This window comes from Melanostigma gelatinosum (genome assembly GCF_949748355.1).
Source record: "Melanostigma gelatinosum genome assembly, chromosome: 21".
Taxonomy (NCBI): domain Eukaryota; kingdom Metazoa; phylum Chordata; class Actinopteri; order Perciformes; family Zoarcidae; genus Melanostigma; species Melanostigma gelatinosum.
This window is the reverse complement of record NC_136654.1, coordinates 16,313,017-16,337,522: the sequence shown is the minus strand read 5'-3', so window position 1 is coordinate 16,337,522 and position 24,506 is coordinate 16,313,017. Positions and strand designations below refer to the sequence as shown.

At 43.8% G+C, this 24,506-nt stretch overlaps 1 protein-coding gene across 1 annotated transcript in view; it reads left to right on the top strand.

Moving 5' to 3' along the window:
* The window catches only part of LOC306794704 (glutamate receptor ionotropic, NMDA 2C-like), a gene marked incomplete at both ends in the record, with an annotated part of 34,706 nt that extends 12,096 nt beyond the window's left edge, over positions 1–22,610 (top strand). The window contains 10 exons of the mRNA XM_079292886.1: positions 4,286–4,497; positions 9,359–9,379; positions 9,842–10,010; positions 11,597–11,750; positions 12,243–12,368; positions 13,437–13,666; positions 16,312–16,472; positions 17,358–17,545; positions 19,629–19,861; positions 21,066–22,610. Of these exons, the coding sequence (XP_079149012.1) occupies positions 4,286–4,497; positions 9,359–9,379; positions 9,842–10,010; positions 11,597–11,750; positions 12,243–12,368; positions 13,437–13,666; positions 16,312–16,472; positions 17,358–17,545; positions 19,629–19,861; positions 21,066–22,610 (3,039 nt within the window). The remainder of the gene's footprint in view (positions 1–4,285; positions 4,498–9,358; positions 9,380–9,841; positions 10,011–11,596; positions 11,751–12,242; positions 12,369–13,436; positions 13,667–16,311; positions 16,473–17,357; positions 17,546–19,628; positions 19,862–21,065) is intronic.
* Between the last annotated feature and the right edge of the window lie 1,896 nt (positions 22,611–24,506).

The window sequence follows — 24,506 nt, the reverse complement described above, 5'->3', positions numbered from 1 at the left end:
TCCTTGCAGAAGCAACACATACAGTAACATTCCTATGCCACTCTTTTTGTCTGCAGCTCCCCAACAGGTACAAATATGTAGCATGCTGGATATCTGGAAAATCTGCGATGCACTGGTGAGCCTATCGGATTGCATCTTTGAACAGTCCACACGTAGAGCTCCAGTGCCAACTTTACAAGTGCCTAGCCAGCGCTTATTTAACTCTAAACTGGGGCTAGCTGGGGCTAATCTCCAAAACCTGTAGGCGAGTGGAAAGTCAGGGCTAAAAGCATGTAGTGTGAAATGTGAGTTGTGTAGTATATCCTCTGCTGCAGCTCGAACTTTGCGGTTTGTGTTGGTAAACGGGCAACATTGTGTTGTTTTTAGAATACAAGCATGTGCCCGTCTCTTTCACATCATGATCTTTGCCTCACGTCTCTCCCTCTGCATCTCCCCCATTCCACTGGCACCTCACAGTTTGAAAACCTCTGACCTGCACATATAATCTGGCTGGACGCAACACGTTTGTGCACGTTGCGTTTGAGATGTCCAGATGTATTTTAGTAAAAGCAGAATAGAAGGCTGGTGGAGGGAAAGTGGGTGTATTAAAAATCAAATCTCGAACAATTGACCAATGATATTGGAAGGTTCACGTGTAGGCGTAATTTCAAATCAATGTTTTGCATCTGTGTGTTTCCCGTTGAAGCCATTTCCTTCTCTTACGCTTGTTTTATTGTCGCCATGCAATTTTCTTGAGCATTTTCACTCCCTTTCTCACACACACGCACACACACACACACACACACACACACACACACACACACACACACACACACACACACACACACACTTTTCAAAGCCCAAGGGTGTATTGAAAAAGTGAGACTTAACAGAGCGACCTGAACGTAATCTCACAGCAACAGTTGAACTCATTTATTTCTGGCCATGAAAGACCAACCTACTTTATCAATGTCACCTCCTGGCCGTGGTGTATGTGTGCGTGTGTGTATCAACACAGACATGTAATTGTGCTGAAGCGGAGGTTTTGGTTTGTATGTGTGTGTGGATCTTAACGGTTGTGCAGCCAACACTTCATGCATTCCTTATGTCCTCGTGTTCGGGTGCTTGTGTGTGGTTCAAACACTGTCGACCACTTTAAAACAAGCGTCTAAAATCTGTGAATCCTTTTCACTCTGTCCTCATTACAACCGATTCTCCCCCAACATGTTCTTCCACTCCTCTTCACGTCGTGTCACAGGTTTTAGTGTACTTGCTATTTTCAAGTCTTCCATTGTGACACTCGTGACAGTTTGCCTTGTTGTTTCTTAGCATTGTTTGAAAGGTGCTGCTGGGTGACTTTCTCTGCTGGGCCCCTTCTAGTTCTTCATCTCTTTCTCTCACCTTTACTCTTCCACATGCAGAATTAACAGTGGATAAAGGGTTTAAAACTGCCTTTTCCCCCCGTTAAAGGTTTTCTTTGGGGAGTTTTTCCAATGCGAGGATCCTGGGACAGAGTATATCGTATGCTGAGGCAAATTTGTGATTTTGGGCAATACAAATGAATTGAACTGAATTGAACAATTAAAAAGAAAAGATTAGCTTGTCAGTATAGTACATAGTAGTATTTAGGAGCTAAAGAACCAGATTTTTTTCTCAGGAGTCCAAACACGGAGCTCAAAGAGAAGTTAAAATTGGATTGGTTGCCAGAAACATGTTCTCACATACCTCCATGTCTGCTGGAGGTGTAAATAGGATAAAACAACTTAATGTAGATGAAGAGTGTAAACAGGGAGATATTAAACCAGGGCCACTTCCTGTGTGAGCAGCACTTCCTGCTTTGTGTGTCGGCGCCCATGTTAACAGATTAGAGAAGCCACACAGAGTGTGAGGAGTGCGGCTCAGCTGAGGCTCGGCTGCATCTCTTCTACAGATTAGAGAAGCTTGCCTATTTTTTGTTCACAGTAAAAATAGACGGGGGAAAAGGATCTATATATGTAAAACAGGCCACACACATGAAAAAAAGATATTTATTTTTAACTCAGCCCTTTGTTTCTGTGCACATAATCCCTTCATTCGTTAACTCAAGGCTGAAATATTTGCAGGACAAATGGCAAATGCAGTTACTTGCACAGCTACATAAATGAATAGACGACCTGCGTGGATTATTGTTATTTACAAATGAGCTCGCGCTTCTTAACCACTGTCTGTCTGAAATAGAAATAAATGACATTTATAATGAAATTAAACATTATGGCCATTATGAAAGGCAAACTTTAGGTAGAAAGAAGGGCCGGCAGCAGCAGCAGCACCACATGCCGTGAGACCATCAGTGCAGTCGAACTGCTGAGGACATCAGAGCATGATGTCATTGGAAATGTATCCCTTCTAAAACACATCACTTAATGTTCAGTGCAACAATGCAAATGCTTAGACATTTTTCATAGCAAAAGTTGCTGAGATGTAGTCTGAAAAGGTTGGTTTTAGGGGAGGGTCATTCTGGATTAGCTTGCACAGGTCTGATGAGGAGAAAGGGCGTTGTATATTCAACTTTAATCAGAAAAGTTTAGCCAGCAAAGAAGTCTCAAAGAGGTCTAAAGACCAGCGATTCTGGCTCACAATATCTGGTGAAATGAGTTTCGTATCACATAAAGGGAAGCTCACAGTGCCCTGAGTGTGTGTTTACCAGCTCAAGAAAGGGCGTCGTGTCACCCTGATTGGCTAAGTGGGGAACTGCACCAAGCTTTAATGAGGACCCACATCCTGAACAACAGGTGATCTGAATAAACCTCCAATCAACGATTTTGACATTGAGCTCAATGAATTGGGAGAAGGGAAATGACAGCAAGTACCAAATAATGAGGAACTGCTTCTCATGACTTGATGACACCATCTTGAATATGAACTAAAAAACCTGAATACAAGTAAATCAAGCGTATAAATCTTTTTATTTCAATCCTTTGTGTGACATCCCTCAAACAGACAGCTGCATATTTTCAGCTAAACCGCTTCACTATTTTGCATCAGCTGCCCTTGGAAGAAATACGTCTAATAATGCACTTTCTTTGATTTCTAACATGAAGTATTCGTTAATTAATTCCAAGACCCTCATGCTGTGCTTTAACCCAATATGGAATAATCAATAACAGTTTTGGCACCTCCCCAACAGTGTGAGGATGACAGAGCTCCGGCTTAAGGTCCTCCATGAGAGGATGAGACATCCCATAAAAGACAGATTGAAATGACGGATCTTCACAACTGGCTTCTCCGCGATCCTGTCATTCACAGATGGTGCAGAGAAACAAATCGCTGCCTCGCACATCATACTGCACCTTCATACAGATTTGTAACTCATCCATGTATGACCAAGGAAGAACGTCAGTATGAGCGAGCAGAAGAACAAATCAAGAGTCGGTATGAAAAACCGGTCTCATTAAAGCTGAGAGGGAGCGAGTTTCACATGCAGTAAGTCAGCGCTGGCTGAGCTCAGTATGGCTCATTAGGTGAGGTGGGGTTGATATGACAAACAGTCCGGGTTTCGATCATCGATGTGATTATTCATTGTGTGATGTGACATTACACAGCCATTCTGGTCCTTCTGATATTGAAAAACTCAATCTACTGCTTTTTGTGTTACCGTGCAATAGCACGGGGGGGGGGGGTGTATATTCCAGTGAGCAACATGTGACAGAGGAAGGGGAGCGAAACCTGATTGGCTTGTTCAATTACATGTTTTCTGAGCTGGTAGGCACTCTGGATACCCAAATGTATGAGCCCAAGTACTGAAAAGGTTTTCATGACATGTCTCCTTGAGATTAGTTCTACAAAAGCAAATATTTTGAACACACAACGACATAAAAACACAGGTAATAAATGACACTCATCGCTTGAACAGATCCCATTCATGAACAGTGACATTTCAATTAGTTTGTACAGTTAAAAAAAAAGAAAAAATGAGGTCTTGAGCAACACATGCTGGGATGTATTATTAATATCATGCAGGCAGTTTTCTCTTTGTTTTATATTCTGGCTTTTCTTCTCTTCAAAATGTCTGACTCAAACACTTTTTTAAGTCTCCTCATTCATGCATGAATGAACTCTACTCTTCTTTCATCTTTTAATCCTCTTCCTCCAGGTCAGCACATGCAAATTTCCCTTTTTAAAATAATTTAAAATAAAATCATTCACCCTGTGAAGTAGAGAAAGACAAGACAGGTGAGGAGAGAAGGGGTTGATATACAGAGAAGCTCGAAGCCGAGATTCAACTACGTGCAGGAAAACGCTAACGTTTTTGTCTCTCCCTCTCCAGGTCGGCACGTACTCTCGAGGGATCCTTCAGGTCCGCTACCCGGTCTGGCCTCGATATGGCAGCTTCCTGGAGCAGGTGTCCGATGACCGTCACCTGACCGTGGCCACGCTGGAGGAGCATCCCTTCGTCATGGTCGAGAACGTGGACCCGGGCACGGGCACATGTGTCCGCAACACGGTGCCCTGCAGGCGCCAATCCAATCAGACGGAGAGGTACAGGCAGCAACTCAAACACATGTCGTGCTTGTTACATCTGCACAAACACAAACATGGGGGGGGGGCTGTTGATCCGCAGCACTGTTTGGGGGTATCGAAAACTGTCAAGAACCCAAATCTGGTGTTGAATGTTGGTCAAGTTCATCATTTTGTTTGCTTATTGGCAGATAAAACGATTTCACCTCCGGGTCCACTTAAAACTTGGTTGCTGACCTCTTCAAGGAGGAAACTGTGAAGGCGGTCTCGGTTCAGGGAAAAGTTTTAAATGTTTGTAGCAGAAGCATTACGCTGATATGCCAGCGTGTTGTGTGTCATGCTGTGTTCTGATTGGTTGGTTTGTAAACTTGAATCGTAGCAGCAGTTGGTGGTGGACGAGTCTCACGGCACGACTTCAGACGACCAAAGATTTCACCTTGTTTCTCTCAAGATTGTCAACGTTTTGGCTTGGATTGCACACAATTGCACAGGGGCCTTTACTCACTTGGACTGGAACGTTGCACTGTACCACGGCGTCCTCATCAGCAGGTTCAGTTTGCTCTGTTGCCCTGAAACTGCAGTTCTTTCCGTGATTGCGAGCATCCCCTCATCCATGTTGACCTCAGAGTTGAGCTTGACAGTTCGTTCTTGACTTTAGAAACAGTCGTTAAAAAAATCAGCACAACTCCAATGAGTCCAGAAGCTCCAGAACAAGAGAGGAAGTGGCCCTTGAGTTGAGATTGTTTCATTAAAAGCTGCTGCTTTTAAGGTGAGGAGTGAACTGTCAAGCTCAACTATTCTTCGATCAGAAAGTCTCTGATATGACGAACAAAATTGTTGCCAAATTTAGACAGACAAGTTGTCGGTAGGATGCCTGACGCGTTTAGACAACGTTAACATTTTGGCTTCTTTTGTTTAGAAAGACACATTACATTCCTCAAGGTGAAGTGTCATCTTGAGTTGAGACTATTTCAACATTTCAGATGAAACCCAGTCCTACACAGAGACATCTGCGCCCTCCCTCTCCGATCCTCTGACCCAGTTTTGTTCCGAGTAGACACTGCAAACCTCCACACTTCATTAAACGCAGAGTAATTGTGGGTGCTGAGTGTCTACGCACTTTAAAAACACACCTCCGGTGTCAAACATTCAGCGCAGCATGGCAGGAAACAGCCATTTAACAGCTATTACCTCTGACTACCTACCGGTGCTCGTCAGGAATACAATGTCTTCATTATGTTCAAACACGCTTAATAGGAGCACAAGTCTGGCATGGATTTAATTGCACTCTGTCAAACAAACACTTTGGCTTTATTGTTTCCGCGTTGACAAGAGGAGCACGGGAACAGAACACATCATATATTTTACAACCGCTACTAGGAGCTACTAGGAGAAGTGATTCTCATTTCAAATCTGTGACGGTCTTTCTGGAATCCTGCTGAAATGAACAGCGCGTGTCTTTCTGAGATGAAACATGTGAGCTCAAAGTATGACAAACACTCAATGTTCTAATTCAAGCTTGTATTGCACCTTCACGTGCTGCAGCAAACTGTTTCAAATTTGACAATTTGTGATTTGTTTCAGAGATCTCTGGTGTCTCGGTGTTAGATGTGAATCGTCTCCTTGTTTCAGATTGATGGTTGTTTTCGGTGTGCGTGTGATATTAGCGCCTGACTTCACTCATTTATCCAGATGGCTTTCTTTTCTTTTCTTTTTTTGTGTTGAATATTATAACTGATTCTTCTTCATCGATAACTTGGTACCTGGACTTACGGGAAGTAAACGCCAAGTAACATCTCAAGATCTTCCTGTTTGTCTCATTCGCATTTGAAAGTCGGTTCTTCGCAAATTACCTTTGAGACAAAGTGTGATGCATGAAACCGGCTCTTCCTCAGTCAGAGGTGGCAAACGTGTTTCTGATCAAAGACAGCACAGCCCACCGGAAGAAAAGTGCTCACATTCATGCATGATAAATAGCTCCTTGGAAGGAGCAGAGGATACACGCACATTGTTCTGCATACCAAGAGGTCGCACAAGAACAGACACAACGTATCATTTGCTGCCACTTCTGTGACTTTAGTGTCACATCCACCACATCTCACTGCACTGATTTGGTCATTTATTTAAGGGCTCACCTCAACCTTCACCTGCTGCTCTCTGCGCTCTGGCGTTTTTGTTATTTCTAACTGAGTCCTCTCTGAAGGATTTTCTCTCTGCTGGTTATCGATCATGTTGCTATGTGTTTGTGCCGCCGTGTTGTTTGCCTGCAGCACAGAGCTTACCCAAGAGTAGAACCATGCCAAACGTACAGCCGGCTCAATTTGCACACGTTATGATCATGTGGAAAAATATTTAGAAGACAACATTTGGTCGCTGCCTCACAAGCAAAATACACAACAAATAAATACAGTGGCACATGCAACCTGCATGCGTGTATCTTAAGTTCCTTTAATTGTGACATTTTTGTTGTTGAAAAATGTGAACTGTCATCAGTGGTAGAGATAGGCCTGTCTACCAGAGATTTTGAAGGACTGGGGTGATGGTATCTCTGGTGCGGGAGTGGGAAAGCACACGGGCAGCTGAGTTTTGGATAAATTGTAGTTTGTTGATGATTATGGTGGATGTGCCATACAATAGCTGCAGTAGTCCAGTCGAGAGGTGGTGAAGGCCCAGACACACCAAACCGACATCAAAGAAAGTGGAAGAAATGGGACTGCGGATATAGCTGTTATTATGATACACACATGAAAAAAAGCAGCATGTGCTGACCACCTTCACACCATCTCGCTCACCACTTTTGCTTCATTTCAGATAGCTGTGTTGTTGTGAAAATATTTGTGTATTGGAATGATGAGATGAGATAAAGACGGAGAATGAAAGCAGCCTTCTGTGTGTGCCATCTTGACCACAGATTCAACAGGACAAAATCTGATGAAAAGCTGGCAACACGGGCAAACTAGTGCCAACAATGCGGGTCACACCACAAAAACTAGGGTGACAGACGCTCGGCCTGGTGTGTCAGGGCCGTTACCCAGCAAGCCTCACATGTAGCCGACCACCATAACTTGTGTGGAATCATTAGAGATTTAATGTCTTATATGCACAGATTGATCACCTTTTAATTACCCAAACGATAGAAAACAAACAATTCATCCTGTAAATCATGTTCATGTTCGCCTCAGTGATTCCACATGTATCCATATGTGTGTGTGTGTGTGTGTGTGTGTGTGTGTGTGTGTGTGTGTGTGTGTGTGTGTGTGTGTGTGTGTGTGTGTGTGTGTGTCAGTATGGGTTATGCAGATTGCAGAGCTGACCATGGCTGGCGCATTAATTATAGCAAGAGATATGTAGTGGCTGTTGTTGGGCGCGATGGCACATTGATTGCCAGTAAAGGAGATGTATCTGTCCAACACGGGTCATCTGTCATAGCATGGGACAATGTTATCCCATCCTGCCCTCTTTCTGTTTGTCTTTCACACTCTCTCTCAGGCTGGCATGTCCCATTTGGACGATGACCAACAAACAGGGCGAAGGGAAGAGAGAGGGGGAGAGGACTGCTGCTGTATGAATCAGTTAATCGTGCTGTGTGGTCTAAGCAGCTTCCCCACAGAGCAGATGTTTAGCGTGATTAGGACCTTTTTTTTTGTCTTGCTCATTAAAAAAAATCCTTCCTTTGGACAGATGATGGCCTCCTTTGCCAGAAAGCTGAGCCTACCTCTCTGCGCCGATTAAGAGCAGGAATGCCACTCTGAAATCCCACTTTAAGGATCCTCAGTTTGTGGTATACGATGTTGTATTGTAGCCCAACACTCAGTGACCAGATGCTAAAAGTAGTTTATGACCCGAGTAGTTTTCTGACATGAAAATGAATTGCAAAGAATTTAAATAATTGATCAATTGTTTCAAAAGTTATCCAGAAAAAATGGCAAACATTAGCTGGTTCTCAATATTTTTCTTCTGGGTTTTAGATAATGTTAAATTAAACACATATTGCCAAATGTTTGTGGACATTTGTCTTGTTGCAATTAGTTTTTCATCTTTGTGGCAACAGGAATTCAGCATGACGGTGTCCTCATTCACATTGACTGTTTCCATCATCAATCTTACACGATCTCAGTGGTGGTTATTTCAATTATCCTCCTCCTCCTCCTCCTGCTCCTCTTCCTCCTCCTCCATCTGTCCTCCTTTGTTCTTGCCCTCCTTTCTCTGCAAACTGAAGCCGCCGCCCTGTTAGGCCGCGTCTGGTTGTTCGCTGTGTGTTTCCTGTCTACCGTTCACCTGAGAATCCCTCCTCTCTCTGATTTAACTCCCTCATGGTGCTTCGCTCCACGCTGCACTGGTTTCTGGGCATTTTGTGAAGAACACACCACACCACACAACTGCTGCTAATCCTCCAAGGATACTGAGCTACATATGTCTGTGTGACGGGGTAAGGCGGCCCAATTTAGGTTTGTTTGTGTGTTGTTAGTGGAGTGTGTATAATGATGACAGGTGGCCAGCTCCTGCAGCAATTAATTAACGCAGCGTTTATCAGAGCTATTGACTCCTGTGAATGAAGCGAGCCTTTCAAAAACACTTAAAATGCATCTGAAATGAACTCTTACGCTGTCGAAAACAATCAACCTGAATGTCAATTGCTCGCTTGACTGTATTTCATTCAATGTCGCTCTCATTTATTCACTCACACGCTCTTATGCTGACTCATTGGCACACTGAGGTTACCTCAATTACACACACAAAGGTTTTGGGCCTCCACATTGGCAGCTCTTTTCCAGGAAGTTTGGTCTGCTTTTAACTTCTTTCCTGTGTCTTTATTGTTTAGTCAGTTTTTGTTTTTCACCATTTCCTGTCCTTCTGTTCTCTTCTTCAACACCCCATTAAGTAGCAAGGCCACAGAGTGGAAGTGAGTATCTCTCACACACCTTAATGACCTTTTGATTAGAGGCCATCGCAGTCACTCAACCATCAACTGTGGGCTCTGTCACACTGTGTGTGTGTGTGTGTGTGTGTGTGTGTGTGTGTGTGTGTGTGTGTGTGTGTGTGTGTGTGTGTGTGTGTGTGTGTGTGTGTGTGTGTGTGTGTGTGTGAGTGTTTGGCGTGTCCTCCGTCTCCATCGACACCTTGTTAACTGACATTGATTTTAACTAATGAACCAGCCATCGCCTGCCCTTCACGTCACCGCCGTAGACGATGGTCACTGTCTGCATGAGAGCCCACGACTATTTAGCAACTCTCTGAAACTAAGCAACACAACAGCTTTAGTCTGAGAAGCTAAATATAGTCCCGGCTGCCAGAGAGAGGTTTTTGATCACGAGATGATAAAAAACTGTATGTGTGACTCTGCTTTTTCTCATCCCTATGTCAGTGTTATCGGCCACTATGAGTCCTACACCAAACTGTGCTGCAAGGGCTTCTGCATAGACATCCTGAAGAAACTCTCCCGCACCATCAAGTTCTCCTATGACCTCTACCTTGTCACCAACGGAAAACATGGCAAGCTGGTCCGCGGGACTTGGAACGGCATGATTGGGGAGGTGAGACTGAGGGCTGAGTTATTTAAAGAAGGATAAGTCCCTGAATGCAGCAGCTGGTGTAGCTGGATTGGTTGCCTAGTGGCCATTAGCTGCGGACAATTATTAGGGCAAGATGTTTTAAAATGTTAACAAAGATAGACGTAGCTTTGGGCTATGATATGCCCTAATTACACTCGAGGTAAGTGTTGTGTAAAGCATGCTGGATATCGCCAAAAACATCAGTAAATGCAGACCCATAGTTTTAGGAACACTGATCGTGAATGCTCTGTATTCATCCGTTAAGGTATTTAAGCAAAATAAACCTGTTGAGGTCAAGAAAAACGATCGCCAAAAATATATAATTAAAGAATACCTTTTTAAAAGATACCTGATGAAGCCATGAATTTAGCATTATGTAGTCAAAATCACTCAACAAAGTAAGACAGACGTAACTTTAAAGCTGAATTAATTGATGTCAGCAAACTACTTCAATGCGTTCACAAGCTAGTTGCTAACTTTATCTGTATGCTGTTTCGTGTTTTTTTTCACAGAAATTGAGGTTGATGATAGCGGTGAGAGTGAACTTAGTAAAGTTGCAGGCCGTAAACCAAAACAACAAGCTGAAAGATGCTAAAATGCTCCATAGATCTGATAGGACGCTCAGACAGTGATAATTATCTGTGGGTTCAAAAACCTCGAATCGAGTATTTCAAAAAGCTGTGTAATGAAACTCTGTAGATAATGGCTACAATGCACTGTGTTGTGAAGATTAAAGAAGACTCAAGCTTTCAACCCAACAGCAGTCATATTGCATCAGTCTGTCTCATTCTTTAATGGTACAACATGAGGCAATTTGTACTGCTGTCACACAGGTGTACTGTAACCTCAAAGCGTTGGTAGTTGTACGCATTGCAGTACAGTTTTAAGGATGGCAATAAGGACGCGCAGTCTTAAGTGACAGCAGCATAGCATGGCCTAGAGATTTTCTTTGATGCGTTTTTATTTAGGTCAGTGGCGTGAGACCATGCATACACATATGGAGCGAACACACACTTTTCTCCCACACACCAAGCCACATCAAACACGGCTGAATCTGAAAGTGAAGCGCCCTGAACAGGTGTTCCTCAGAAGCCTTCTTGTGTTTCTGTGCCTGCAGGCGCTTTGCTCTGGGTCTGTGTGTGTGTGTGTGTGTGTGTGTGTGTGTGTGCTACATTTACAAAAACATATTTCTCTCTGCAAAATTCTCTGCTTTTCAGAAAAGCAAGCTTGAGCATGAGTACTCCTGAGATCGGCAGGCTCTCACTCGCTGGTTGCTCGGCTGTTGGGACAAATGTTTTTCATATCTCTGTCATTAGAGCCATTATGCCTGACTGTAGAGCACAAAGCGTTTGCTGCATTGTGGCTTCCGTGTTCATGAAATTCAGAATTTGTCAGCCTGTCGTTTGGGACACTGGGAAGTTGTGATAAAGTGTACTCATTCGGTCCTTTTTTGCAGAATTACACAGTAACCAAAATAGTTCATAAACCCAGGAAAGCATGTTTCTACACCGCTGACCACTACCGGGGACTCTGTACTTTATTATGCGTCTCTGTCCTTCTTCTCTCAGGTTGTGTACAGACGAGCCGACATGGCCATTGGCTCTCTCACTATCAACGAGGAGCGTTCGGAAATCATTGACTTCTCCGTGCCGTTTGTTGAGACGGGCATCAGCGTCATGGTGGCCCGCAGCAACGGGACAGTCTCCCCATCTGCCTTTCTTGGTAAGAAGAAGAAAAACGAAAAACGCTTCTCCTGCATCCTTTTGTCAGTTCAAACCGGTCATAACAGACGTTATCCTGGAGTTTGATGTACGGTACTTGTCCGCCAATGTTGCTGCCATCTTCTTTCTCCCAGGATGGCCCACTTAAACGAGTTCTGTCTCTGCAGACGCTTCAGGAAACTTCCCATTAAATGTTTATCCTGCTGATAACTGGAGCCTACAACTAAATCCCCTTACGTACCGCCCACACACCTAAATCCCTTTTCCAAACCATAAACAACAAAATTCAGCACATAATTCCGAACAGTGTATTTCTGTTTTCTCATTTTCTCATCTTGCTATCCACCTGCCACATATGGTGACCCCCATCACAGGCGAAGGTTTAGAAGAGGGAAATACAAAAGAGACTTACTTTAATCCTTTATGTTTGTTCCTCCTCCTCCTCCTCCTCATCATCATCATCATCATCATCATCATCATCCTCCTCCTCCAGAGCCCTACAGCCCAGCAGTTTGGGTTATGATGTTCGTGATGTGCCTGACCGTGGTGGCAGTGACAGTTTTTGTGTTTGAATACCTCAGTCCAGTCGGCTACAACCGCAGTCTGGTCAGCGCCAAAAGTGAGTTTTAAACCTCTTTGATTAACTTTGACTGTTAGCATGTATTTCTCCTGAGTACAGTGGATGATATAGGAGTGGATGATTACAACAGAGGTAAACAAATGAGTAAAGTCCATATTTATCCCACAGTTTCCCATGTATATCATATATTTTTTTATTTGCATGCTGCACATCCTGCAACGTCAAGAGTTCCTCAACAGGATTTTGGGGCGACGGCTAATCAATCCTACGATGCAGCGCTGACAGAGCATGCCTCGTCCTCGGGTCCGAAAGGTCATTTTCCTGTTTTAATTAGCATTCGCCGCTGCGCTAATCGAAGTGTGATTGATGGCGGTGGCACCCTCCGTCGCTGCACATGACCAACGGTGGCAGAGAGCAATGGAAACGGGCCGAGGCTGTGAAATTGTTCCGTTGTTTGAAAGTTTGCAGCAAGGCTGGAAGACTTGCACGATGAACTGTAGACATGGTGAAAAAAAGAAATGACTTAAAATCAAAAATATTCTGTCGGTCAATATATCAATGGCAAAAGTTGTAAACTTAAAGGTTTGTTTCACCAAATCTTTCTCACTCACCTCTAGAGGTGTCTAGCCAAAAAGATAAAGATAGTTTTTTAGATTAATTCCTGCTACAATTTACTACTTTATAGAAATAATAGTCCCAATTTAAACAAGACTGTCGTCCAAAGCAGCTAATGAACTAATCACATATATTTACATTCGATTGAAAAAGACCACTATAGCTGTAGGAAGGAAGTGGTGTGATGCTGTTACAGAGCATAGAGGAACGAGGTCGGGGTGGTTCGATGGTTCAACAAAACATATTTTTTTTCATTGACTGTGTTTCATTCAGACAGTCAACACCGGTTTCTGCTCACCTTCACAGTGATTATGAATTAAGACCTTGAGCACTATCTTTTTGGACAGGATTCTTGAAACAAGTTCTTGAAAGAAACACCTCTCTAGAGCCCCTTCTTTTCTCACTGTGGGCTAAAAATGTCTCCCTATTGAATACAACTCCATGTTACCCAGAAACGGTGTGTCTGACAACCTCCTCCCTCTGTTTCCTCAGCTCCTGGTGGTCCAACGTTCACCATCGGGAAGTCAGTGTGGCTGTTGTGGGGCATTGTCTTCAACAACTCGGTCCCCATTGAAAACCCTAAAGGAACAACCAGTAAGATCATGGTCCTGGTCTGGGCCTTCTTTGCTGTCATCTTCCTGGCCTCTTACACTGCCAACTTGGCCGCCTTCATGATCCAGGAGCAATATATCGACACAGTGTCCGGGCTCTCTGACAAGAAGGTAAGAGACTGAATGAACACTAGGATGATTATGTTATGCAGTTATTGAAAGTCCACGCAGACATTCAGAAAGCAGGCTGTCTTTGTGGAGCTGTGAGATATAGAGTAAACCACGTCTTTGTGTTTGAATCCAGCTACATCATCTCTTCTTTTCTCTGCTCATCCCTCTGCATCGACTAATAAAACATGAAACACAAAAGACTCGCCGGAAGCCTTTTAAGATGAAGTTGAGTAAAACGACTTTGTTGTGAACGTCTCTGTCCTTTTCCTATCAGCGGGGAGTCCAGTGGCATGAATGACTAATCAATTACTGCCTTCTGTCAATACAGATGGTGTCTGAGTCTCCACTTGTCTCAGTGTAGACTTGTCAGTATTTCGGTCAGTCTATCAATATTCCCCCTGTGCCGTCTCCATCTCTCCTCTAGCTCACACTGTTAAACAAAGATCGCCAAATGTCAAGCGATTTAAAAACAGTCACGCCACAGAGGAAAAACAACACCTACAGACTTTTTCGACCACTTAAATGTGTGGCGCGTGCACACACACCCACACACACACACGCACACACACACACACACACACACACACACACACACACACACACACACACACACACACACACACACTAAAGCTGGAAACGGGGCCTCAGAGGAGCTTTACAAGAAAGCATATCCTTCTTCACAGATAGCGAAAACAACTCCCCGGCAGGGATCAGCAAGTGCCACCTCAGTGATCTATGGTTGTATTAGCTGCATTAACTTTATGCAGATGCATTATGTCCAACAGCATAAGGGACTCATATAAATTACCCCGCATAATACAACCTCAGCTGCCCCTTCATTCTGAGATCCTGCACGACAAAGGATTAGGCGGGTTTAGGTCGTAGGCTGGCTGGGTACATATATCTCAGGTTTAAAGGATAAGGCGTGTGTCATTCTATGTTGTCAATAAATTACATGAAAAGATGACAATCAATGTGTCGATCCGTCTCTCAATACTTTCTATCTTGACCACTTAAGTCCTGATCCAAAGCGTAACCTGATCTAAATAGACCCGAGGATAATCGGACCTGATTCTAAATGCGGTTGACCCAAACAAACCCAAATAGGGAAAGAATGACAACAAGGCAGCAGCATATCGAAACGTGTCCATCACCAGGCAAATGGGAATAATGTCTTGTTCTTTTAGTCGGGGATTATACTTTACGTTTAGTGCCCAACGAGGACTGCATCTTTAGTTCTCCATCACAAGTTGCTTTTGAAAGGATTCTTTTAAACTAGACTTGAAAAAATGAGAACCTAATTCTCATATTCCCTCAGTTGCTTTTAATCGAACAGCTGATTCTAAAAAAAAAAAAAGAGGAGGTGTAGCATCTCAACTGAATCCAATGCAGTTGCAGATGAAGAGTGATTACTTTAACACACACACACACTGCGCTCGGCTCAAAAGGTCAATGCTGTAACCAAGATGAATGGATCTTTCCTGTTTACGGTCTCATTGAGCTCGAATAGACGTCTTTCTGCTTCGACCTGCGTTAATACGTCAGCTCGCAAAATGTGAACTTCGATCGGGTCCAAATTGAACTGGATTCGGATCATCTGCGGGCAGCGAAATAAATTAAACAGATGTGTGCCGACTGAAGTCACAGTTACTCAAATGGAGGTGAGCTGAACGGTGTCCTGTCCGTTCAAACGGCATTGAGCTTGGCTGCTGATTAAATCACTCTTGGAAAAAGAAATTGAATGACTAAGATGGATTTCATTTAACTGAGTAGTCCCTCGTCCTCTTTACTCCTCTCCACCACATTTATTCACCCTGGTTCCATTTTTGCTCTTCTGTTTGCTTTTCTCCTTTCTGTACATTTTACTTTCTCCTCTCATCTCGTCTTTCCTTTCCTCCCTTCTTTTCTCCTCTCATCTCACTTACTTCCTTTCCTTCTCTCTCACCTTTTTACATTACTCTCCCATTTTCCTTTCTCTTTGTTTACTTCCCTCCTATCTTTTCTCTTTTTTTTCTTTCCTGAACTCTTTTATACTCTCCTCACCTCTTTCCCTTTGTTTACTTCCCTCCTGTCTTTTCTCTTCTCCTCTCCTCTCCTCTCACTTCTTTCCTTCTGTTTTCTCTCTCCTTTTCTCATTCTGTCTCTCCTTTCCATTCTTCTCACGATCCTCTCTTTTCCTTCCCTTTTCTCTTTGTTCTCTCTTCACTTACCTCCCTCATATTCTTTCTTCCTGCCCCCCTACTCCTTACTCTACTCTCATTCCCCACTCATATCTTTACTTCTTCTACTCTTTTCCCTTTCTAAAATCTCTGCTCCCTCTTTTCTCATGTGATGCTTTTCTTCTCCTCCCGGCATCTTTGTCACTATTTCCCTTCTTATCCCATAACCAACCATTTCATCCCTTTCTTTTCGTGCCTTCTTCTTTCTGTCATCTCATCCTCCCTACCATCCTCCCCTATTCTGTCCTCACTCCCTTCAGTCTCTCTCCTCTCCTTCCATTTGTTCCTTACTCCCTTCACTCTCTCCCCTATTCTCCTTACCAAACTTCTTCTTCTCTTACCCCCTTCTATTCTCTTGTCTCCCTCTCCTCATCTCTCATATCTTCTCCCCCCTTTCCTTTCCTCTCATCTTGTGTCTCCTTACAGTTCCAGAAACCACATGAGCATTATCCTCCTTTTCGCTTTGGGACCGTCCCAAACGGGAGCACAGAGAGGAATATCCGCAGCAACTACCCCGACATGCACATGCACATGATGAAATACAACCAGAAGGGGGTGGAAGGAGCTCTAGACAGCCTCAAAACCGGGTACAGTTTCACCAACATTTTAACTTTGTTACACAATCAGATAAGAGGTTATATTTACCTGATCCTCCTGCCAGTGAAGACACGAGATGCTACAGTAACAACGATCGTCATTTTGGGTGATACAGCAGAGATTTGATGCTCTTTGTGATGTAGCAACTATTTGTGATTTAGGCCAGTTTGATGGGTGTATTTTTAGATGAAAAGAATCATATCTGGTGCAGCTTACTTTGTATAGAGAAGTGCTGTCAAATCTTCACCAACAACAAGCGCAGAACACTTGAAGCTATTTGCACATTTTGAACCCATTAAGTACAAATTGTGTACACTGTAATTTGAATAAACTTGAATAGTTCATCTGTCAGTGTGAACACTGTAATGTTAGCCATGCTAGCAGCGTGGCTCTCGTAATGTCCGCCAGATGGTCTTTAAGGACTTTGGTGATCCCCTGACTTTTAATCACACACCACCAGGAAGTCAAAGTTTTCCCGTTTTTATTACTCCTCCATTGGCTCACACTTTGATACAGCCATTCATGGAGCGCAACAACAAGTTTAAAATGTTCAATTATTTGGTTTATGATTAAATACCATCAAAACTATTGACTTTCCCAACAGCCTTGCCTTATGGTCTTTATGTTTAGTACTGAATAACTCATTTTGGCAAATGCGACTATCACTATCACTTTTCCCAAAAAGTGTATCTGACTAAATGTTTATCTTTCTGCAAGCTGACTGTGAATGTATGGTGTAACCCACTTGTATTTAATGGTCGGAATGCACGAGCGCTGATAAAGAAATAGAGATATAAATACAATGCTGACATGTGTGCAAGAACTTTTTAAGAGCTAGACATTCTCTCAGACGAAAACAATCCCTTTACTTGCAGGAAGCTGGACGCCTTCATCTACGACGCTGCCGTTTTAAACTACATGGCCGGAAAGGACGAGGGCTGCAAGCTGGTGACCATCGGCAGTGGGAAAGTGTTTGCCACCACAGGATACGGCATCGCTCTGCAGAAGGACTCCCGCTGGAAACGGCTTATTGACCTGGCGCTGCTGCAGTTCCTTGGAGACGGTGATTCAAACCTAACAGGATATAATACACAACCCATGCCTGAACGCACACTCTTACACTGGCCCGTGTTTTATCTGCTTGTGTTTAATCCTGTCTGACTGGCTCTCTGTATGTCAACCATGGAACTGGCGTCGGTCCAGTTCAGTGTGTGCTGTGTCAGCAGGGAAGTGGGCTTACAGGGAAGTGTTAAGTGTTAAGTGACTTCAAAATTCTCACCATCACTTACAGAGCACTTCACGGTCAGGCTCCTACTTATGTAGCTGATCTACTTCGCCCCTACTCACCCGCCCGCACTCTCAGGTCAAACGCTCTCGGTCTTCTGTCAGTCCCACGCACACGATTTAAGACCCGTGGTGACCGAGCCTTTGAGGCAGTGGCCCCGAGGCTCTGGAATGCTCTGCCTGCAACTCTGCGCCTCGCAGATTCTGTGAATACTTTTAAAAAACAGCCCAAAACCCACCTGTTTCAGCTGGCGTGTGAGTAAAAATCCCATGTCCTAGACCTGCTCTTAAAATATGTTTTAATTTTAATTTTTTTATTTTTCGCTGTGTATGTTATTTATTGAACCTATGGTCACATTGTGTTTTTTATGCTTTTCAATTTCTGCTCTGTTAAGCACTTTGTGATTTTATGTCTGTGAAAAGCGCTCTATAAATCCATTTTATTATTATTATTTATTATTAATATCCTGCAGAACAGCAGGGAGTGTTAGGGATATGATTATTTCCATTGCACACACACATATCCGTCCTACCTGCAGACAAACACACTCACCATGAAAGCCACTGTGGGGAATTAATATCTTCCCTCCTCTGTGAGCTTAAGAGCACCCCGCCCACTCACTCTGAGCTTTCCATGATAAAATAGAAAATAGTGTGTTTATGGTCAACATACGCTAAATCAGAGATAAAATGTCCCGTACTCCCTGGAGGCCACTTGGGAGAACGCAGCTCAATAGGTGGCCAGCTGTTCAGAGGCCTGACGAGCTTATCTGGCAATAATGAAGAGTTCAAGCACTGCACATCATTCTCTTTCAATCGGTGCTTTGTTCAAATGTTGAAATGATTTTAAAAATATATTTTTTGTATACAGTCATAATCTATCAGGAGCGTGTGTGTGTGTGTGTGTGCGTGTGTACATATATTGACAACCCAAGACTCCTGTGTTTTAATGCATTTCATCGGATTGGAAATGTGGTTTACATTTTTGCGACTATTTTCTACAAATTTTCCCAAAGTCGGCATATTGAGTATCTCTGGAAAGTCTAGGGTTAATTTGAATGGATCAGTGGAGCTGAAGAGGTTTAAGTGTTGACGTTCAGCTTTAATTTGAGATGTATTGCAGTGAAAGACTTGTGGCCCATTTTGTATGTATGTAATCGGCCCATTTTGTATGTATGTAATCCCCCAATTGTAGGTCAGGCCTCTGAACAGCTGGCCGTCGAGCTGCATTCTCCCAAGTGTCTGCTGATGTCAACGATGGAAATCAAATTCTTTTTTAAAGGCCTAATATTGATATGGTATATACCATCATGTGGTGTTCCTGTTATTGGACAATACAACACTATATCCATTGAATTAGCTTTTAAATGCATCCATTTTTCATAATTTTGACTTGGATTTTGACATTAGATACAAGTCCGAATCTGGAAGTCAATTCCAATATGACATTAACATGGCACAAAAGGATTGAAATATGCAATAAGCGCCGATGGTTGTAGTGGAGGCCTGGCAGAGCAACACCCACAAAGATGCCAAGTGTCTGCTGATGTCTGTGGGTCATAGATTTCAGCCAATGCAAAGCCTTTGGTACCAAATATCACAACTTCATGAAGGATCATAGTCAGCATGTTGACCTCATAATCACCGTTTTTATTTCAAATCCAATAAAGTGCAGTACAGAGCAAAAAGATAAAAAACGTGTAATTGTCTAAAGACTTCTGCACTGTACATCCAAGACAATAGAGCTGGTTATGCAGAGATGATTCAGGTTATTGTAAGCTATCATTTGTCTTTCTCTACTCCACTCTGTCAAGTCGTCTCATACTCTCTCTCTTTCTTCCCCCTCTCCTCCGTGCCTCCAGGAGACACCGAGCGCTTGGAGACGGTGTGGTTGTCGGGCATCTGCCAGAACGAGAAGAACGAAGTGATGAGCAGCAAGCTGGACATCGACAACATGGCGGGCGTCTTCTATATGCTGCTAGTGGCCATGGGCCTCAGCCTGCTGGTCTTTGCCTGGGAACACCTGCTATACTGGAAACTACGACACTCCCTCCGCAAGTCTCACAAACTTGACTGCCTGTTGGCCATCAGCAGGGTGAGATTTGCAAATTCGTCATTTGATTGATTGGTTGTTTTTGGTTTATGGAAGTCGGGTTCTGAAATCGCTTCAGTGATTTTCACACTGATTATTTATTTAAGTGGCTGGTTGTAATTGGAGAAGTAGAGTAACAGCTCCCCTTGAGTGATTGAGAGATTGCCTGGTTGATTATTTTGACTCTTAAGTGGTTGGTTGGTTAGTTGCTTGCTGGCTTTTCTGTGCAATATGCTGTTTTACATAAAGTGGCTTTTATGCGATGACAAATAAGCTCAAATGGATGCGTATCTGCATGTAATTACATGGTATCATTAGAGGGCCTTGTTAAAATATTAGCTAAAATGGCACTGCATTGTTATTTCGAGGGGAGGGAGAGGGGAGAGATAAAAGGAAAGAAAAGCAGCACTAATTCTGGTGTTTACTCAGCATTTAACTTTGAATGCTTGATGTTCATTTGCAATGAGCATAAATCAGTACCCTGTGAGTTGATGCCTTTGTTTGGGAACATGGTTGCTGAGGCAGAAAGCTCTGGCTGAAGTTGCAGTCAGGGAAATGTCTACGGACACCAGCCTCCTCTGCTCCTCTGCCGTGTAATTACACTAGTGGACCGGTGTTTTATCAGATTAGCGGCTAAATGACTATCTGATCATTAATCCGTATGGGGCGGCCCCAAGGGCCAAATTAAATTTGGCTCTTTCAGCATCTCCCAACCAACTGTAAGCAGAGAGCAGTCATGGGATTTGGCTCTGTGTTTGTCCATGCAGTTAGAGACTGTTTGTTCTGCAGGGGACTTAAGGCATGTGTGTGTGTGTGTGTGTGTGTGTGTGTGGGTGTGTGTGTGTGTGTGTGTGTGTCGTGTCGTGTCGGTTTATTAGGGCAATCCTCTCAGCTTAAACAGTTTTTCTTTGAGTCCCGGGAGAATGCATAATGAATTTGTGACTAAGTCTTGCCTCAGTGATAAAATAAGATATTAATGAAATCAGTTTTTTATTTTAACTGCACAAATTCTTTGAAATGTTTTCTGTGAAAATTTCCCTTGAGGTCCGCTTGGTTGATTCAAGGTTAAACAGTTCGTAGCTAACTATTTATTTAATTACCGATGATTAGATGATTTATACTCTCCTTTTCTTTTTCCCACTTCTTCTTCTTCTCCTCATTGTTTCATTATCTTCCTAATTCTTGGTCGTTCTGTTTCACCTCTCAGGGTATTTACAGTTGTTACAATGGTGTGGAGGAACCTGTGCGTGCATCTGGTTTCGCCAGACCAGACCTGACCTCCAACTACGCTCAAGCAAACATGCTGAAGATGCTTCGCACTGCTAAGGACCTGGTCTCCACCGCCAATGTTGAGTCCTCCCTGGACAACGCCACCAAGACCATACAGCATTTGCGTCGTCACGGCGGCAGCTTGCCTCTTCGAATTCCACAAGTCGCAACGGAGGCCGTGCCAGGAGGATTTGCTTATATCACGGAGAATCACTGCACCCTAACCCCTCCTCTGACTGCTGTTTCCTCTCTGAAACGGCAGAGGGGTCTGACCAGGCCCACGCCACTGCGCTACACGCTCCCGACTCGCTCTACACCATGTCTGTATGACCGGCCACTTCCTGTGTCCAGCCTCAGCAGCCCTCACCTGGCCATGGGTGAGCCGCTTCCTCATCAGCACCCGCACCACTACCAGACGACAGGGAGACTGTACATAGACACCCATCCTCACTCGCCCTACATTCCCTACACAGATCTCCAACTACCTGACATCTACGCCACTCATCCGGTCTCTTCGCCTCAAAACCAGCATCTCCAAGCAGGCTTCTCCCAACGGAAAAGAAGGTCCAAGAGTTTCCAGTGTGAGGATGGGGATTTAGAGAGGAGAAAACACAGGGACCAGGAAAAGAATGACAAAAGTCCCGTCTATCTGAGTGAGCTGAAAGCCAACCACCTCCAAGAGAACCACATCTCTGCCCCCAGTGTGAACTGCATCTACTCAGGGGAGAGGAAGTGTCCTCGGGTAGACAACTACAGCTCCTGGCCCCCAGAGGATCTGATGCTGAGAGGACGACGCAGGCACCGTCGCCCCTCTTTCCTCAAAGCGACTTGGGGCAGCGAGCAGATGCGGCAGCAGGACGAATCTCAGTCATCCCTGTCCAGCCAATCCCTTACCACCCTGCCAGACCTGTTCCCATGCATTCTTACACCAACCACACCTGCAAAGGCCTACAACCCTGCCCAGCTTCGAAACAACCTGTGCCTCCCTAGGAACCAGGCCTACCTCCACATAAGGGAGGACCAGAGGAGGCCCAATGGGCGCAAGGGCCCAAAGCTGCGCTACTCCCATTCCACCCACTTACCCACGTACGGAGAAGCAGTGCGACATGGGACTGGGTTAGGGCGGGGGATGGTACGGAGAGCCACCAGCTTGCTCAGCAGACAGTATACCCACTACCTGAACTCGTACCCTGGACTACCCCTCTACCACGGCCCCCTAGACCTGCAGCACCACAGCCATGCCTCCAGCAACCACCTCAACACCAGCCCAGTGTGCCAGCTGCTGGCTTGTGGTGGTGGGAGATGTGGAAGCCAGCGGGCTCTGCTCTACCAGGACAGTGTGTATGGGGCCTATGGGGTCTATCAGGGTTCCCAGACTGGATCAGAGGCCCTGGCAAGTCAGGGAGCAGGGGGCCAGCCTGCAGGGAGCCCCTGCGTACTCCGTCCCTGGCGACGGGTGTCCAGTCTGGAGTCTGAGGTCTGATGGGAGTCCAAAAGGACCTCATAAGATGGATACTGTGAAGTAACATAGGTGAAGACTCTTAAAAATGACTGCTGAGGGGAGGGATTAGATTCATGTGAGAGGGAGAGATGTTCTAACTTGAATTAAGTGTTGATTTTCTATGTGCCGTTGTATGGTGAAGAATAGAAATTTGGGACTGCAAATTTTACATATGTTTAGGACTTTTTTGATGTATTCTAGAGTATGATATGAAGACTGCACTGTTACCAATTTATACTTGAGAACGGTGTGGGAAGCTATGGTCAGCAGGTTTTACTCACTTGCTGCTTTCCTATGACGCTTGTGTGTTTTCTGTGCTTTAATGTGCACTAACATTTACAACAGTCCACGGTGTTGGCGCATGGTTAAACTATAACCAGAGTTGTAATGCTGTGTGTGTTGTGTATATTTTACTGTGGATGGTTGGGATTCAGTCTTGGAAGTCGTCGAGTCGATTAACTGTTTACAGCTGGGGAGAAATAGCGAAGGAATAAGAGATTGTCCTTTTAAATACAGACACCAAATACAAGCAGCCACTGTAGCAAGATTTGTGAAGACGTACATTTGAAGAGTTTACTTCCAAAATAAGACGTTCAATATTAAAACATTTTGACTCCAGACATAGAAGTGCAGCAGTTTTCTTGAATTAAATAATCATTTTGAGACATTTGTTAATACATTTCAGGTTACGTCTTTAAATATTTACAATGTTTTGGAGCTAAACCCTTCAAGTCGTCATGTAGTGATTAGTCAGAGGAAGCGGAGACTTTGTGAAAGCAGTCCATTATGAACACAATCTGCAAAATGATGAAAGTATTGGGACAGCACTGACCAGCACTTGGTGTCTTAAACATGGATTTTTCTTCCTCACTGGGTCTCAGGATGAGGCTGCAGTACAGCACAACATCACACAGGGCCTCACAACGAATCAATTCGGCATTGTAATACTATATCAATATAAAGAATGTGTTATTTAAGGATGGTTAGTGTCATATTCATGTATTCTGCATATGATAGAAATTTATAGTCACTCTTTGCATTTTCTAATCACACTTCTAGCACATTTGTCTTTTTGAAAAGCTGTTGCCGATTTACTTAAATATTTGTTATTACTGTATTAACGCGATCAGTTGGCCTCTTTTAAGATTTTCATCACTTTCTCATTTCCACTCTTTTATATTCCCTCATCATCCCTTTTTTCCCCCTTTAACTGTTAAATGATCAAATTGAAATGAGGTAATTGAAAGATATTCTCGTATCTATATTACCTGGCTCCCTCCCCCTGTATTTAATCACTTAGAGCAATTAAAGAGCCTTTTGGATGAACGTGCATGCGTGCCTCTTCTTTGTCGAGCCGTTGTCTTTTGGTCTATGCCTACTTTGGTGAGAGAAACTGAATTTACTTACTATAAAATTGGTACCACTGTCAGGTCTGTGTATTGGGAAGCTACAGGCAGCTGGTTAGCCGGTTAGCTTAGCATAAAGATTGGAATGGGGGCGGAACTCTTGGCCCTTTCCAAAGGTAACAAATCATAAATTGTCTTTTTTTTTTTTAGGGTGGTTATGTGCGGGGCTATTTTCCGGTTTTCCTGTTATTCCACGGATTATTCAAAAAATAAATAACGTGTTACCTTCGAGGTGCTGTTTGGTGCGTTTTGTTGCATTTTTAGATTGCCAGGATAGCTGTTTCACCTTTTTTTCCAGGCTTTATGCTAAGCTAACCAGCTACTGGCCGTAGCTTCATATTTACAGCACAAATGTAGGAGTGGTATCGATCATGTCGTCTAACTCTTCAAAGCAAAGATTTACTTTACACTTCTGAACCGTCAACAAGTTTTCTGTCGAGTTTGGTGAACCTGACGGCGACGCAGTCATGAC